Source organism: Lontra canadensis, unplaced genomic scaffold, assembly GCF_010015895.1.
Source record: "Lontra canadensis isolate GAN:19392208 unplaced genomic scaffold, GSC_riverotter_1.0 scaffold1, whole genome shotgun sequence".
Classification (NCBI taxonomy): domain Eukaryota; kingdom Metazoa; phylum Chordata; class Mammalia; order Carnivora; family Mustelidae; genus Lontra; species Lontra canadensis.
In genome coordinates this window covers 55,847,707-55,864,089 of record NW_022630995.1, presented here as the reverse complement: position 1 = coordinate 55,864,089, position 16,383 = coordinate 55,847,707, and the positions used below count along the sequence as shown (strand labels likewise).

Below are 16,383 nucleotides of genomic sequence, written 5' to 3'. Positions count from 1 at the left end.
AGAACAGCTTTCATTGGCTGCTGTTGGGGACAAAAGCAAAGCCTGGGGACTTTTGCAAAGAAGCTGCACTTGTGACTTTGAGGCTCTTTCCTGCAATGACCTGTACAAATGAGTTGGGCAGATGTCTCTGGACGGTGTCATCCTAATGCCTTTTTATTTCTTTGTATTTATGCCAGTAAAAATGCTGACCTGCACATTTAGGGTGAAATGTTTACTTTTGAATTCAAGGATCAAAAATAGCTTCATAAAGTCTGCCTCCAGACTTCTCTCTGCCCCTCCTCATTTTTCTCTAACTTCGGGGCACTTGGAGGCTGTGGTCACAGAGACAGAGAAAGAGAAGGCAGCTGAGTCATAAACTCTTCCAAGGTCTATTTCAACTCTAATGTTCTGTCACTCTGCCCTTTCTAAACAAGGATCTCTGTGAAATTTTTAGCCTGGAATTCTTGAGCCCAGAAAGTAGTGTTCTTGAATTGGATCTTTATGCCTAAGAAATGTAAAAATAATTTTGGAGGTTTGTGAGTTCTGTAGGAAACTCCACCGAGTCTTTGGTGATTACGTAAGAATACATTCATGAAAGCATCTGGCATATAGTGGGGACTCAGTACACATCCCTTTCACTTTCCTGCCAGATTTTTTGTAGTGGAAAATTCTCTTGCTTTTCATCTTAGGAAGACATCTCTCCTCCTTCAGCCTTTGTCTCAAGTCCCACAGATGCTGCTAGGGTCAAAAGTAGAAGAATTATATGAGAGAGTTGGAATCTGGAACAGCACATTTCTGAGAAGGCCACTGCATTAGATTAATGGAACTAAAGCATGATTCCCATGAACACCATCAGGTGCCCCATAAATTTTGATTGACATTGAAGTACATAATGCAATAAACTTTTTTCCTTTAAATGTATGATGCATGGAGAAAACCTGGTGGAAAATAGTTTCCTGGCACAGCTTTTGAAGGGCAGCTGAAATGCAGTTAAAATGTCCTGTGCAGATTGGGGAACGGAGGGACCTCGGCATGAGAGACCCTCGTCCCCAACTCCGGAAGCCAGACACATGTGGTGTGGTAGCTCATGGAATCCTCACAGACCTTTATGAGTGAGGTGTTACTACTTCCCTTTTACAGATGGGGAATCTGAGGCTGGAGCACTTTGCTGTGGTAGTGAGGTAGGAGCCTGACCTTCAGGACCCATCCTGCTTTCCCGTGACCTCTATGCTTTGCTTAAGTACACAGCCATCAAAAGTCCTCATCTGTAAAATGGGACAATGGTGGTATCTCCCTGTGACAGAGACTCTTTCTTCTCTAGAATTGAAACAATGATTTTAGATGGGCAAAGGCCATCGCGGTGAAAAGTTGCATTTCTCACCTTCACTTGCAGCCAGGTGTGGTCTGTGACATTTTAGCAAACGAAATGAGAGCAAATAGAAAGAACGTCTTCTAAGTACCTGTCCTTAGGAGGCAGCCCACATGCCCATCACTGTTGTTGTTTTCCTCTCTTCTTCCTTCTTCTTTTTCTTCCTCTTTCTTTCCCCTACTGTTTTGTGCTGGCTGGAATGTAGTTATGATGGCTGGAACTGAAGCAGCCATTTTGGACCGAGCAGATGAGTCTCTGGTATGTGGAATGTCATAGAAATCCCAGATACTGGCCTTGAGATTGAGATATGTAAGAGAAATAAAGCTTTCTCTTCAGTCCCTGCAATTTTAGATCTTATTAACCCAAGTCAAATCCTGATACATTTGCTAATTGAAATGTTTTGAGGTTAAATGAGGTACATTTGTAAAATATTTATTAAGCCCCCAGTAAGTGCTATGTTTTATTGTTATTGTTTTATTATTGTTATTATTACTGTTACTACTATTATTATTATCTCAGCCCACCTAGGGTGGGCTGGGTGACTGATCTGGAATTCCGTCCTTTGGTTGTTTTATATCAAAACTATTTTTTTTTTATAGGCTGATTCTTACTAAGGTGAGGGTGAATGCCATGCCCATCCAAAGCTGAGAGAGAAAGGAGACATCATATTGCCTGTGGCCAAGGGGATGGGCTGTGCTGTTACCCTCTGGGTTGTGTTTGTACCCTAGATCTGACTCCTAGTAGCTGGTGGTGTTCTCACCACCCCAGGTGTGGACATACTGACTCTCTGTGCCCCTCCACAACCTGTGAGCATGAGCTCCAGTCCTAAATTAGCTGGGGAAGTATGGGCCACACCTGCTTCTGTTAGCTGCAGATGACTGCTTATAGCCAGGAAGGTCTGAGCAAGGGGCAGGAAAAGAAAGATAAGAAATAGAATGCTGATGTTGAATGAGTTTTACTCTGTGCTGGGCACTGTTCTGAAAGGATTTACCATGTGCTTTATTTAAGCCCAGAACATCTGTATTAGGTAGATACTTTACAGATGAGGAAACAGAGGCAGAGGGAGGCTGAGTGACTTTCCCAAGGAACACAGCACAGGTAGGCAGCCCAACTTAAGGGCTTTCCTCCTTGTCCTAAACAAAGGGGTTTTCCGATGTTTCCTTTTCCAGAAAGAACTGGTGGGAAGGGTGGCTTCTGTGTCAAAAGGCCACTGCCTCACTAATGTTTTCTGATTCCTTGGCTTATTAGGGGAAAGCCAGTCTGAGCTGGGAAAGCAGAAGATCCTCTGGAGTGGAAAAGAAGCTCAGAAGGGAATGGGAAACTGGGGTTCTTTATTTTCCCCAGGGGCAAGTTGCCTGACTTGGTACTGTCCCTAAGATCCCCACTGCAAAGGCAAGAGTTTATCCAGATAATGATAACTGAGTGCTCCCAGGGGAGTGCTCCCACTTCTTTGTCCCAAGGAAATGATGGATTTCCATGTACCTATTACCAGAAACACAAGAAGAGTTCTAGTTTCTGTCTTTTCCAGCACCCTTAGGTCCCCTTATTCCTCCAGCCCCTCTTCCCTGCCAGCATTCTCCCTGCCAGGGATTGTCTGGGAGGAAAATGGACTTGGAAATCTGTTTCAGAGACTTTTCTCCTTCTTTGGGCGAGCTTAGAATTTTCCAGTGATGGCTCGAAAAGAAAAAAAATCCGATGAGACCACATTAAAAAAAAAATTTTATTTATCTATTTGAGAAAGAGAGAGAGAGCATGGGTGGGGAGCGGGGCGGGGAGAAGCAGGCTCCCAACTGAGTAGGGAGCTCAATGTGGGGCTCAATCCCAGGACCCAGGATCATGACCTGAGTGAAGGCAGATGCTTAACTGACTAAGCCACCCAGGCGCCCCAAGATGAGACAACTTTCATGCTTAAAACCATCCAATGGCTTTCCACTGGAATTAGAACAAAATCTGAAATCGTTCCTTTGGTCCAAAGGGACTAAATGTTTTACCGCTTGATTACTGTTTCTGACTTGATTTCTTAACCCTTCTCTTGTTTGTTCCTTTCTGCTGCAGCTGTGCTGTGTGCCACAGGCCCTTTGTATCTGCAGTACCCTCTGTCTGGAATGCTCTCTTCATCATTCAGTCTCAACTTAAATGACCTCTTAGCTCTCCTGGCCAGCCTCCCCAATTAGTCATTGCTTCAGTAAGCAATGCTGCCCGTCCCCATTGATTTTTCTGAATACTTAGAATAATTTGTACTTATTTTGTTAGCTGATTTGCTTGTTTGTGTACTGTCTCTCTAACTAGAGTGATCTCCAGGAGAGGCAGGGCCCTCGCAGTATAGGGAGGGTAATGCTCATCTCCTAAAAAATACTACACGATTGGATGAGACAATGCTTCTGAAACTACTTGGCATACAGCCAGGGGTTCCCAAGTGACAGTGGGAATTGTCAGTGACATTGGAAGTGACAGTGTTCCCAAGTGACACTGGGTAATTATGCTCCAGAAATATGTTTGAGATCTAACCTTCCGTGCTTTGTTTTATTTTCCGTGTTTTATCTCGCAGACATAAAGACTGCCAAAAGATAGGGAAGGCGTTCACAACTGCGTTTCTTTCTAAGGACCCTTGCAGCAGCACGGAGCAGGACTACCAGCCCCTCCTGGAGCTGACCGCTCAAACCGTCCCTTGCAACAAGGTAACAGGAGCAGACTCTTGGTTTTTAAAACAGAGGATAAAAGCCAAAGGAAGGGGCCATAGGACCACATTTTGACCAGAACGAGGGAAGAGGAACATCTGGAGATTCGAATGTATGAGAGGTTGGCCGAGATGGAGTTTGTGGGGTTTTTGGGGGGCCAGGATCTCATCAGGATTTAGGATGTCTGGGGAAGGATGGTCAGAGAGAGAAATGGGAATGGGGAAAGAGGAGGGAGATGTGGCCAAAAATCAGGCAAAAACGAGCCTTCCTGAAACCCAACCCAACCAAACCCAAGCAAAAATGACCCAACCTTACATAATTGCCAACTCTCCCCTGACTCTGTTTCTGACTTGATTTCTTAACCCTTAACTCTGATGATGATGATGTTAATGACAACTCACAGTCACCCTGCAAAACAAACAGGTCAAGAATCAAGACCCCCATTTTACCAGTGAGAAAACCTAGGCTTGGTGAGGTCAGGGGTCAGTGAGGTCTCAAGTCTGAAGACCTCTAGAGTGACCAGCTGAAATGTTAATAGTGTAGGATTAGGAGCTGGAGTGGCCTGGGTTTTATACATTGATTGTTCCAGAGATTGTTCAAAGATGGGTACATCTTTCCTGAAGTCTGCATTTAAGATGAGAATTCAGTGTACACCCATCATCTTTGTGAAGCCCCCGAGCCAGCCCAATGTTACAGCTGCTCATCCCAGCGTGGAGAGCCGGGGACAGGAAAGAGCTCCTGCCTGAGCAGGGAGGGTCTGCTTGGTAAATGAGCCCCCGGTGTCAAGCATTGAGGCCACAGATGTGAGACTAAGCACTTTATTTGCAATTGTCTCATTGTATCTCCTCATGCCCCTGAGTTCCTTATGTTTATTACCCATACCATTTTATAGTCAGGGAAAGTGAGGCGTAGCAAGGTTTTGGGGGCCTGGGGTCAGACAGCTGTAAGGGCTGGGTAGGAGGGACTTCCTGGGGCGGCAGGCCTCTGGGCCCCACACTTCCAGCCATACCCTCCACTGCCTCCTGTCAAGAAGGAGTAGACCCATGGGCTCAAGATTGTTCTGAAATTTGACCTTTTGCACTTTTACAAGGGACTCCCCCCCACAACCAAAATTCACAGTATTTGTCTTTTTATTTTCCTTTCTTTTCTCTTTGTGGGGGTAGGAAAGAGTTTGGGAAAGCAGCAGAGATTATGGAGCACGTGAAGAATCAAAGAGCACTTTTCCCAGAAAATAGCATGGAGACAAAATGGTTTTGCAGATGACTTTAGGAATTTCCTAATGCCTGCTCCAGATGTGTTCTGGTTCTGTGTTCGTTGTTAAGATTGTGATCAGTGGTTTTCAGACTTTTGTTTACTGTCACCAAAAATAACAAGGCATTTGTTAATGCAATAACAATACAAATAACATTTTGTATTATGACCTAGAACACACACACACACACACACACACACATATATATACACACTCACACACACACACTCTCCCAATGCTCTCAGGATCACACACAGAAAGCAGTGATTACTCTATGTGATTTTCTCTGATACTCTGTTTTTCTTTCATTTAAAAAGATGTGGAGGTTTTTTTTTTTTTTTTGGTTTTTTTTTTTGTGACTTACTGAATTGCTCTTGATGACAGGTTGTGTTTTCCTTTCCTAGACCCTCTTTTGGAGCAAATCCAGCGAGCTGGCCCATGACTACACGCGGGTCCAGGGAGACCTGTTCACCCTGGAGGACACGCTGCTGGGCTACATGGCAGATGGCCTCAAGTGGTGTGGAGACCCACGCTCTTCAGGTGAGGATCAGGGCCTTTTGGGATTGCCCAGGGAAGTGTTGGGTAAAGGAGCCCCCGGGCTCTGCAAGGGGTCTTAGCAGGTACCTGCCTTGATGCCATTCCAGCCTTAATGATGATCCAGGCTCATGTAAAAGACTGTTCTTTCTTTTCTTTTTCTTTCTTTCTTTCTTTCTTTCTTTCTCTTTCTTTCTTTCTTTCTTTCTTTCTTTCTTTCTTTCTTTCTTTCTTTCTTTATTCGACAGAGAGAGATCACAAGTAGGCAGAGAGGCAGGCAGAGAGTGAGGGGGAAGCAGGCCTTTTAGGGGCCCCCAGGTGCCCTGAAAAGACCGTTCTTTACATCAACTCAGTTTTCTGGAAAAACTGACTTCTGAGTTTGGGGTTGTCTGTGTTCCCTGATTCCTTCCTTTCTTTCTTTTTTTGAAAATATTTTATTTATTTATTTGACAGAGAGAGAGATCACAAGCAGGCAGAGAGGAAGGCAGAGAGAGAGGAGGAAGCAGGCTCCCTGCTGACCAGAGAGCCCAATTTGGGGCTCGATCCAGGACCCTGAGATCATGACCTGAGACAAGGGCAGAGGCTTTAACCCACTGAGCCACCCAGGTGCCCCCGATTCCCTCCTTTCTGAGAGCAAGTGTAGCTGCTTCTAGATTGGCGGTGTTTTGCTCTCTATCAGGTCAGTATTCAGGACTAAAGAGTGCTAGAGCTGGATGTAGCCTGAGAGGGAGCCAGGCCAAAGCCCTTCCTCCCCAGAGCCACCACAGCCACGGCCATAGCCATGGCAGCAGAAGGCTGGGCTCCTCTGTGTCTCAAGCCAGTGTAGGACTTTGCTGTTATTTTTCAGAGGCCGCCTTATCTTGCCCAGAAAGACCCAGAACACCGCACTGAGGGAAGATGATTTCTAATCAGAAAATCCTATTGAGCCTGTTTTCACTTCTTTTCTTTCTCTTTTTATTTATACTGAGCATATTTTTACTTTATGTTGTTTTATTATTTCTTTAAGAATAAAAATTAAAAATTAAAAAAATTTTTTAAAAAGATTTATTTATTTATTTGCAATAGAGAGAGGGAGAGCATGAGGTGAGGAGGAGCAGAGAGAGAGAGAGAGAGAGAGAACTCTCAGGCCGACTCCTTGCTAAGGGTTGGAGCCCAGCACGGGTTTTGATCCCAGGACCCCGAGATATGACCTGAGCTGAAATCAACAGTCAGACGCTTACCCAACTGAGCCATCTTGGTGCCCTGCTTTTGACTATTTTAAAAAGTAAGCACTTAAAGACTTACTATAAAACTTCTTCATTGCAGGTTTACATTGTTTCTTATTACAACAATGATGCATGCTTATTTGCAAAGTACTTGCATATTACAGAAATGTATAAAAGTAAAAAATGAGGGCTTCTGGGTGGCTCAGTGTGTTAAGCCTCTGCCCTCAGCTCGGGTCATGATCTCAGGGTCTTGGGATCAAGTCCCACATCAGGCTCTCTGCTTAGTGGGGAGACTGCTTCCCCCCGCCACCCCTCCCCCTGCCCTGCCTGCCTCTCAGCCTACTTGTGATCTCTCTGTCAAATAAACAAAATCTTTAAAAAAAAAAAAAGTAAAAATAATGAAGGTCACCCTGTACCTTCCCCACTCCTAGGTTTATATCATTTCTCAGAAGGGGATTGTTGTCAATAGTTTAGTACAAAGCCTTCCCACACATGGCCCCTCACTCACATAAACATATATATTAAAATGTACACACTGTTTTGCAACTTTGCTTTATTCATCTAGAATTAGTAGATAGAAATACAGCCATATTGGGGAGACTGGGTGTCCCAGTCGGTGGAGCACCGGACTCTTGGTTTTGGCGCAGGTCGTGATCTCAGAGTTGGGAGATGGAGGCCCTGGTCAGGCTCCGTGCTCAGTGCAGAGTCAGCTTGGGTTTCTCTCTGCCTCTCCCTCTGCCCCTCCCTTCTCTGCTCTCTCTCTCTCTCTCTCAAATACATAAATAAAAATCTTTCTAAAAAAGATTTTGTTTATGTATTTGACAGAGAGATACAGTGAGAGTAGGAACATGAGCAGGGGAACTGGCAAAGAGAGAGCAGGCCTCCCGCCAAGCAGGGAGCCTGATGTGGGGCTTGATTCCAGGACCCTCATGACCTGAGCTGAAGGCAGATGCCTCATGACAGAGCCACCCAGGCACCCCTGAATCAATAAAATCTTAAGAAAAAAAAGAGATACAGCCATATTTTTTTAAAAAGCCCTCATTTGTCTCCTTTATGGATGTTAGCATAACTTATCTAATGAATTTCTGGCTGATGGACATTTAGGTGGAGATAATTGCTATTGCCAGTGTTGCAAGGATCACTGTGTACAACACACACAGACACACGCACAGATACCATGGGCACATGCACATCTAGCTGTTTGGGGAAGTGCTTTGGAAAGATAAATTTCTACAAATGAAATTTCAGTGCTGAACAAATTGCAGTAGGAGCTGATACTGTCATTCAAAAGGTGGTAATCACTTAGACACTCATCAGAATCTGGGAGGTCACTTGTTTGCTCATTCCTCCCGCCAGTACTGGTTCATACTTAGAAAAATGTCTTGGCCAATTTGATAAGGAAATAATACCTTGACTTGTTTTGCTTTGCTCTGATTGTGAAGCTGATCTTATTTATGTCATTTAATGGTAGATATTTCTATTTCTTTTATAAACTGGCAGTTCATGTATCTCAGCTGTTTTTATTGGGATGCCTGTTATTTTCTTACTTACAGATGTTCTTTATAAATTCAGAATATTAGCTAATACTTACTGCTCAGTTATAAAAATCCCAGCCATTAGGGGCACCTGGGTAGCTGTCGATTAAGCGACCTACCCTCAATTTTGGCTCAGGTCATGATCTCAGGATTGAACCCTGGGATCAAGCCCTTTGACTGAGCTCTGCACCAGGCTCCATGCTCAACGCAGAGTCTGCTTGTCCCTCTCCGTCTGCTCTTCCCCCCATTCATGATCTCTCTCAAACATATAAAATCTTAAAAAAAAAAAAAAAAAAAAAAAGAGAGAGAGAAGTGCCTGGGTGGTTCTGTCAGTTAAGCATCTGCTTTTGGCTCAGGTCATGATCCCAAGGTTTGTGGGATGGAGCCCTGCTTCAGGTTCCCTGCTTGGTGCAAAGCCTACTTCTCCTTCTCCCTCTGCTCCCTCCTCTACCCCCACTTGTGTGCTCTCTCTCTCAAATAAATAAATAAAATCTTAAAAAAAAAAAAAAGTCACATGTTCTACCAACTGAGCCAGCCAGGAGGCCCTAAATTTTATAGTTTTTGCCATGTTTCTTGCTTTCTATTTTAAATTTCCCATTTTGCAGATCAGCTTTTCTTAGTCATTCATTTATTTCTTTTAGGTTTTAAATTTGTTTGCTGTAAAACCTTCTCCCTTTGGCTTTACTTTTCAATTCTGGATCATGTAGTTTCTGAAAACAGGGCTTCTGTCTGATTCATTTCTTTCTCCTCAGGACCTAACACTCAATTAATGTTTGTGTAGTCAAGTGGGTGAAAGAAGCAAAAGTAGGTACACATATACACATATGATAGACTGTTATTCATTCTTTTTTCAAAAAGAAAATCCTGCCATTTGCAATAATAGATAAATCTGAGGGCATTGTGCAAAGTGAAATAAGCCAGACAGAGAAAGACAAGTGGTGCATGAAATTGCTTACATGTGGAATCTTAAAAGAAGAAAAACTCCTCAAACTCCTAGAAACAGAGAGAAAAGTGGTTGCCAGGGGCTGGGAGGTAGGGGAATGAGGGAGAGGTTGGTAAAAGGGCATAAACTTTCAGTTATAAGATGAATAAGGTTTGAGGTTTTAATGTACAGCATGATGATTATATTTGCTAACATTATTATATAATTGAAATTTGCTAAGAGAGCAGAACTTAAATGTTCTCTCATACACATAAAAAGATCAATACGGGAGATGATAAATGTGTTAAATTAACTCCATATGTGGGGGAATCTTTGCACAATCTCTCTCTCTCTCATGTATATATATGTGTATGTATATATATCCTCACATTGTACACTTTAAATATCTTACAGTTTTGTCAATTATATCTCAAAAGATAATTTAAACCATTTTTGTGCACTAGATGGATATGCCTGGGAGAAGTACAGTAGAAATGATGTATTTGTGCTCTTTATCTGCTGAATCTCACTGACTCCTGAGCCTGTCTTCTTGGGGGAGAGTGAGCATAGAAGGACTCAGAGGCTCTCTGAACCCAGGGATGTGGGGACCGAGGCAGGTCAGGGAGAAAGACTGTCAGCAAGAGAGAATTGGCAGGAAGTAGAGGAGTAGTTGGCAAGAGTGGCCCCTGAGGGTCCAATTTTATCCCTGGTTTTTCCTGGAAGAGGGGATCTTGGAAGAAGGCTTGTTTCTGCCAGATGAACTTTTGCTGTAATTTCCCAGAATGATGACTCAGAGCTGGTCACTGTGTTCCTGTCTGGAATTTGGAGGATAAGGTAAGGACTTGGAAGGGACTCAGGGGCATTTAGTTAAATTGGGTCCAGATGAGTCCATTCTCCCTCCTCCATCTTGGCAGTGGTGGCCATTGGAATAGGGCCCACTGTGATCGAATAGCCCGGGAAAAACAGAGCTTCATTACACCCTTACTTTTCAACTTTAATTATTTTCTAAAACCTATGTCTTTAGAAATGAACTATCAATCTTGTCCAGACCGGAGGGAAGACTGCAGCAACAACTCTTTTTCTGTATTCTGGAATGCAGTGTCCAAAAGGGTAAGTACTAAAAAGAAATCTTAGAATTTTAGAGACCAGAGAACTTTAGAGATCATCCAGTCAGGGGTTGGTTTTAATCCTTTTTTACACCACAAATCCTTTAGGAAAAAAAGTTTAGGATTCTTTCTTGAGAATAACGTATCTAAGCACATAACAGTAGATTTTCACATACAATTTTAGGGCTTTCATGGATGGTCTGTGGGCTCTAGTTGGTGAATCCCTGCTCCTACCCAGGTTTTGGCTTTGGTTGCCAGGAACCTCCAGCTTGGTTTAATCCTCTGATCTAGGCATTGGCCTAACTTAGATCCCTGATCAGTCTGAATGATCAACGTTTGGAGACCATTTACTATGTGCCAGGTGAGGCCTCATGAGTATGTTGAGTCCCTACTAAACACTGTATAATCATACAGAGGCACTATATAACTTGTTTTTGTTTGCTTGCTTGCGGTTTCTGAGAAAGGTTCCTGCTTATTTTCTCACTCTCTGATACGTCTTGGGAACAGTGCTGTTGTGAACAACTCTTAAAGACAAGCCATATTTCATATGTGTCAAGCACGAGCTTGGAGCTAGGAGCACATTGAAAGTGATGTAAGGTGCTCTACCGTGGTGAGCTACCCTGGGGCTGCAGCTTTATTTTGGCTAAATGTTCATAGATGTACCAAGACAAGTTTGTTTTGATCAGATGAGATCCTTTCTTTTTCTGACAAGAGAGGCAGAGCTCTTTGGGGTTTGAATCCCCCTTGCACTTCCTTGCTTCCAAGTGATGTGACCTTGGGGCAAATTGACCCAGTGCTTATTTCCTGGGGGCTCTTGAGAATCATAGATGGCAGGCTCAGTACTTGGCCCCAGAAGCACTCTACTGACTTAGCCCTTGTGATGGGTAGAAATTGGGCCCCTGTCCTCTGTTTGTCACACCCAGCCAAAAGACAGAAGCTGCGCTGGACTCTTACAATTTGGTTTCAGATGGTTCAGTGGTGTTTTATCACCTGCAGAATAAAGGCCAGATGCCTTGGCCAAGCATTCACGGCCCTCTGTGAACTCACTTTTCTACCCAACTTCTGCATCTACTAAGGTTTTCACCAAAACCACCGTTTTCTCAAACCCCTAGGCCTTTCTGTTTGCACCTGCCTCAGCCCTTCCTGGGTGAGATCCTGCCTGTCCTGTAGGACCTAGCTTTCGTTGCACTCTGCCATGCCTTTTCTATTTCTTTCCTAATCACCATCACTGACTATTTAGACTTCTTCTCTTTCCTTCTCTTCCTCCTTCCCTCTTTTCCCTCCATAGATTTTCTCTGGGTGCCCACTCTGTGCTATAAACCAGCTCCAGGCTTCAGGGCTGTGGTGCATAGAATAGCCAGGCTCTCAAAGAACACTCAGTACTGGCAGCTAACCCCACAAGGATCTCATCTTTACAGTACGACATAGTAGTGAACCTGAGCTGAACCTGAGCTGGTCCCAGGGGTCTGGGGGCCTCTTGGAGGGAACATGTAGATTGCTTTGCTTTGTTCATTTTGTTTTTCCCAGTGCCTAGCAAAGATTCTAGCTGAGTATTCATTGCACGAAGAAATAAAACTCCTTGCTCAGTGATTCCTTCCTTCCTTTGTTCCTTCCTTCCCTATTTGTGCCCGTGCAAACCTGTGTCCCCTTCTCTCCTCAGTTTCCCCTTTCTTCCTGTCCCTTTTCCCTTGCCCTTGAATTGTCCACCCTGCTCCCACTAAATGAAACGTGCAGTGTCTACAGCACATGACACCAAAAAAGTGCTTTTATCTTCCTCCTCCAGCAATGTTTTTCTTAATCCCTGGACTTTCAGCTTCTGAACCATCAATTTAGCAACCTTGTGAACAGTGATGTTGACCTCCGTTGTTCAAACACAGATTGGAGCAACCACTTCCAGAATTCTTATTTGAGGCATAATCCTGCCAATGTCTTAGGATGCAAATTACATACACCTGGCAATACTGAGGAGCCCTATCCAGGCTCTTCCCTCTTTAACCTGCTAATGCTGAGTTATTTCAGAAGGAGCTGCTGGGGTGTGGCAATTAAGTTTGCATGCTGAGGAATGGTGGGCTTTTTTTTTTTTTTTTCTTTTAAGTTTGCAGAAGACGCCTGTGGTGTGGTCCATGTGGTGCTCAATGGGTCCATCAGTAACACCTTTGATGAAAGAAGGTACTGGTTTCTTTGCAACCTATTTGCAAGTGTTAGTGCAGCCTCCTGTTATGTATTTCATCCCTAGAAGAGTATGCTTTTTGTGGTTAGGTCAGAACTGAAGATTTGGGCTAAAGAGGTGGAATGTTTTCCCCGGAGAGATTTATCTAAGTCAGAGTATTTGTCTGGTGTCTCCTTTGTTTAAAAATACTTTAAATGTCCCATTGGCCCTTGCTCTGTGGCCAGCTCCTCCCCTTGGCTTTTCAGGGCCTGGTGTCATTTTCTGAGCTCTCCCAACTTCCTGCCTTTATTCATGCTGTTCCCCCTGCCCAGCCACCCTTCCCACACCCACCTGTTTAATCCTCACCATCCATGAAGATCTGGCCTGGCTCCTCTGTCCTCCATGAAGAGTGTACATCTCAGTCTAGATGTCAAACCACTACTGTGCTGGGCTCTTGGCCTTCACTATCTCATTCTAGGCATTACCCGTCATTAATTGTAGTAGTTGAAAGCAGGGGCTCCCGTCATTTCATATTACCTGTATGACCATCGGCTGGGCACCTAACCTCAGGGGACCCTGAAGTATGTACTAGGAGAGGTGGTGGTGGTGACTTGAAGGCTAACTGAGCTCTGTGCCCCACAACAGAGAAAGGGCTCAGTGGGTATCAGCTGTTGTTCCTCATTTAACCCACAGCGCTGAATCTGACCACACCAACGCCCTTCTTCTCTGACCTCCTTCTATACTTACTTTTTAGCACGTTGGATGCTTTCTCAGCCTTTGTTCTCTAGTCTTTCCCTGGAAAAGGCTGGATTGAGAAGAGAGGCAGATACTGGTGGGCTGCTCCAGGCTCTCTGGATGCCCCAAATGAATTTTCCTTCTCTCCTGTTTTAATATTTAATTCTGCAAAGAAGCATTTGACCCTAAGCTTGCAGGGTTTCGGGTGAAAGTGTTAACACTCCATAATTTTATAATCTGATACTCCGCGTCCAACCTCGTGCAACAGGAGTGGTGGCTGTCAGAGATCAACAGGGAAGAGTTGAGGGCTGGCGTCCGAGCAGGGCCCCGGGGGCTCTCAGAGCAGCGCCTCTCCAGCCTCACTGAGTGTGGGTCATCTGGAGGTGGTTCGGCTGCTGGTGGGCTGAGATTCTGCAGGTCCAACTATCTCTCAGGCAGTGCTCATTATGGCGGTGCAAGGCCCCCTCTTTGAATAGCAAATATTTAAAGAATCACCATCAAGTTACCAAGTAAGAATCTTATTTTGAGAATCGTATTCAATGAGGGTCACAATGCATGAGATTGGCTGTTTCTAGTGCAATTCACCGGTCAATCCCAAAGGGCAGGTTCTAACCAGTGGTTCCCTGCCTGCTTGCTCTTGACAAGGCCTGGGGATGGCTGAACAATTCAGTTTGGGCTTAACAGTATTCACTGCCTCTTCTATCGTAGCACTTTTGGACGTGTGGAAGTCTTTAATTTGCGCCCAGAGAAGGTTCATCAACTACAGGCCTGGGTGATGCATGACATTGGAAGTGTTCACAGGTATATGTTCCCACTTTGTGCATATGTATTCTCAGGGTAATTTTTGGAATTGGTCCCTGCAATCACAGGAACGCATCGAGAACAGAGTGACTGAGGAAATGACTGGGGCCTCCCTAGACATTCAGCCCATCCCCCAAACCTCTGAGTTTCATATCCACAATAAGTATCTATGCAGTTCACACCTTCAGTCCCCCTGCTGCCCTGCGAGCTCTTAAAAACAGCGTCTGCTCCATTTCATCCCAAGCTCTGGCCCAGAGCTTGCTACCTAGAAGAAACCAAGATCGGGAAGTGTTTGCAAGAAACTTATCACTTAACTCTTTTTTCTTTCTTTCTTTCTTTCCCAGTGACTCATGCTCGAGTTCCTCCGTAAATAATCTGAAACGGATTCTAAAGGAAAGGAGTATTGCATTTTCTTGCCAGAATAATTACGGGTAATTGACTTCTTAAAAAAGCAATGGCTGTCTTGCCGACTATAGGTATTTTCCTCTCCTTGGCCTCCTCTGAGCCAGGAGGGCTGTGGAAATCCCTCGGGCCTTGTTGGTGATCCGGGGTGGTGACCAGTGGTGTGCGTCCCTTCCCCCTGGCCCACCCTACGAGCTATTTCCAGCCAGGGTCCTTCTGTTGACCACCTTTCCCCCATCTTCCTCTTCTTTCTTCTCCACCTGTCCCTGATCATTGATTTGCCTCTGAAGTGGACCCAGCCTTTGAGAACGTATTTTCTGGTTTCCCACATGAGACGCCTGACCCAGGGCTTGCAAACCTGTTGGCTTTCAGGGGAGAGGAAGCATGTTTTGTCCAATGCAAAGGATTTGTAAAATCCTTGTGACACAGTGGTGTTTTGCATGTGAGGTTTCTTTAGTTGGATCTCGGTGTAGATCCCTAACACTTGATAAGTTGCTACATGGATGTCTACCAAACCTTATCTTTTATAAATTAGGCAATGTAAGTAAGATCTAATTTCTTTTTTTGCCAGTAGTACACGTTCATTGGGGAAAAGTTTAAATTTACAGGTGGTATATATTTTTAAAGTCATCTGCAACTCTGTTATCCAAGCTGGGACCCTCACTCACTTTTAAGTAGTTGTAGCAGGGACTCCTTGCTAGAAGCATCTTTGGAGATTTACCCGTAAATGATGGCTTAGAAGAAGGATATGGACAGAAAAAATTTTCTCAAAGAACACAGAGCCTGAAATTCAAGAATCCTTTTCCTGTCTCTTTCTGTCACCACCTTCTCCCACCAACCCTATCGGAAAGGCAGAAGGACAGAGTCCAGGAACATTCACTGAGGGCTTTTGTCTCAAAATGACCTGAATTCCCCCTCAGTCAGCTGGCTCCTCTCTGGAAACTGCCAGAGAAATAACACAAGCTTTCTACCGCAGTTAGATGGGAAAACAAGCCGAACAAAGGAGCAAGAATAACTAGAAAGGAAGCATTGCAGACTGCAGACATCTGACCAGTCTGAGTTATTCAAAGATACCTCGTGTTGGGAAAAGAGAACACTAAACACCTAGGAGAAGACTGGGGAATGTACATGGGTCTTATCCTCAAACCGCCCCCCCCCGCCCCGCTTTTTTTTTCTCATTTTCATCATTCTCCTTTCTTTCATTAATGGCAGTCAGTCAGCCTCATTCATGCTGACCACAGGTTCCAGATGAGCTCACTTCTTCTCTACCTGGGAAGACTGTGAAAGCATACCTTCCATCTGGACTTGAACAGTGGTCCATTATGAAGGAAGTGATTTGTAAGACAATAACACCTGTCATTCTGAGCCTCAGCTCATGTAACCTTAAATTTGGGGATCATACTTGAAATCACTAGGCCTTTTCCCCAACCATGAGGTTGTAATATATTCAACATGATTCTTTAAATTACCAGCTTTTCAGGGCCCCTTGTTGTATCTTTAAGAGTTCTGTGGCTTTGTAAGAAAGCTGCTTGTCCCCACAGGAGGCTAAAGTGAATGTCAGGGATATCGATGGAGAATAAAGGTGAAATCACTCCATGCCAAACACACTTTCCAATTTAGCAAACTTTTGTCCCGCCGTTTTGGTGTGATTGTTTAATAGGCAAACAGAAGTGTAAATACATTTATATAGGTTAGACTTCCTGCTGATTCTGAGGT

At 44.3% G+C, this 16,383-nt stretch overlaps 1 protein-coding gene across 2 annotated transcripts in view; it reads left to right on the top strand.

The window, feature by feature from the left end:
* CD38 (CD38 molecule) overlaps window positions 1-16,383 on the top strand; it is a 44,257-nt gene that overhangs the window by 25,455 nt on the left and 2,419 nt on the right. The window contains exons 2-7 of one of the 2 annotated variants that reach the window (XM_032854665.1): window positions 3,897-4,026; window positions 5,683-5,818; window positions 10,499-10,584; window positions 12,676-12,749; window positions 14,173-14,265; window positions 14,610-14,696. In XM_032854665.1, coding sequence (XP_032710556.1) covers window positions 3,897-4,026; window positions 5,683-5,818; window positions 10,499-10,584; window positions 12,676-12,749; window positions 14,173-14,265; window positions 14,610-14,696 — 606 coding nt within the window. The remainder of the gene's footprint in view (window positions 1-3,896; window positions 4,027-5,682; window positions 5,819-10,498; window positions 10,585-12,675; window positions 12,750-14,172; window positions 14,266-14,609; window positions 14,697-16,383) is intronic. The other variant, XM_032854676.1, reaches the window with a different exon arrangement.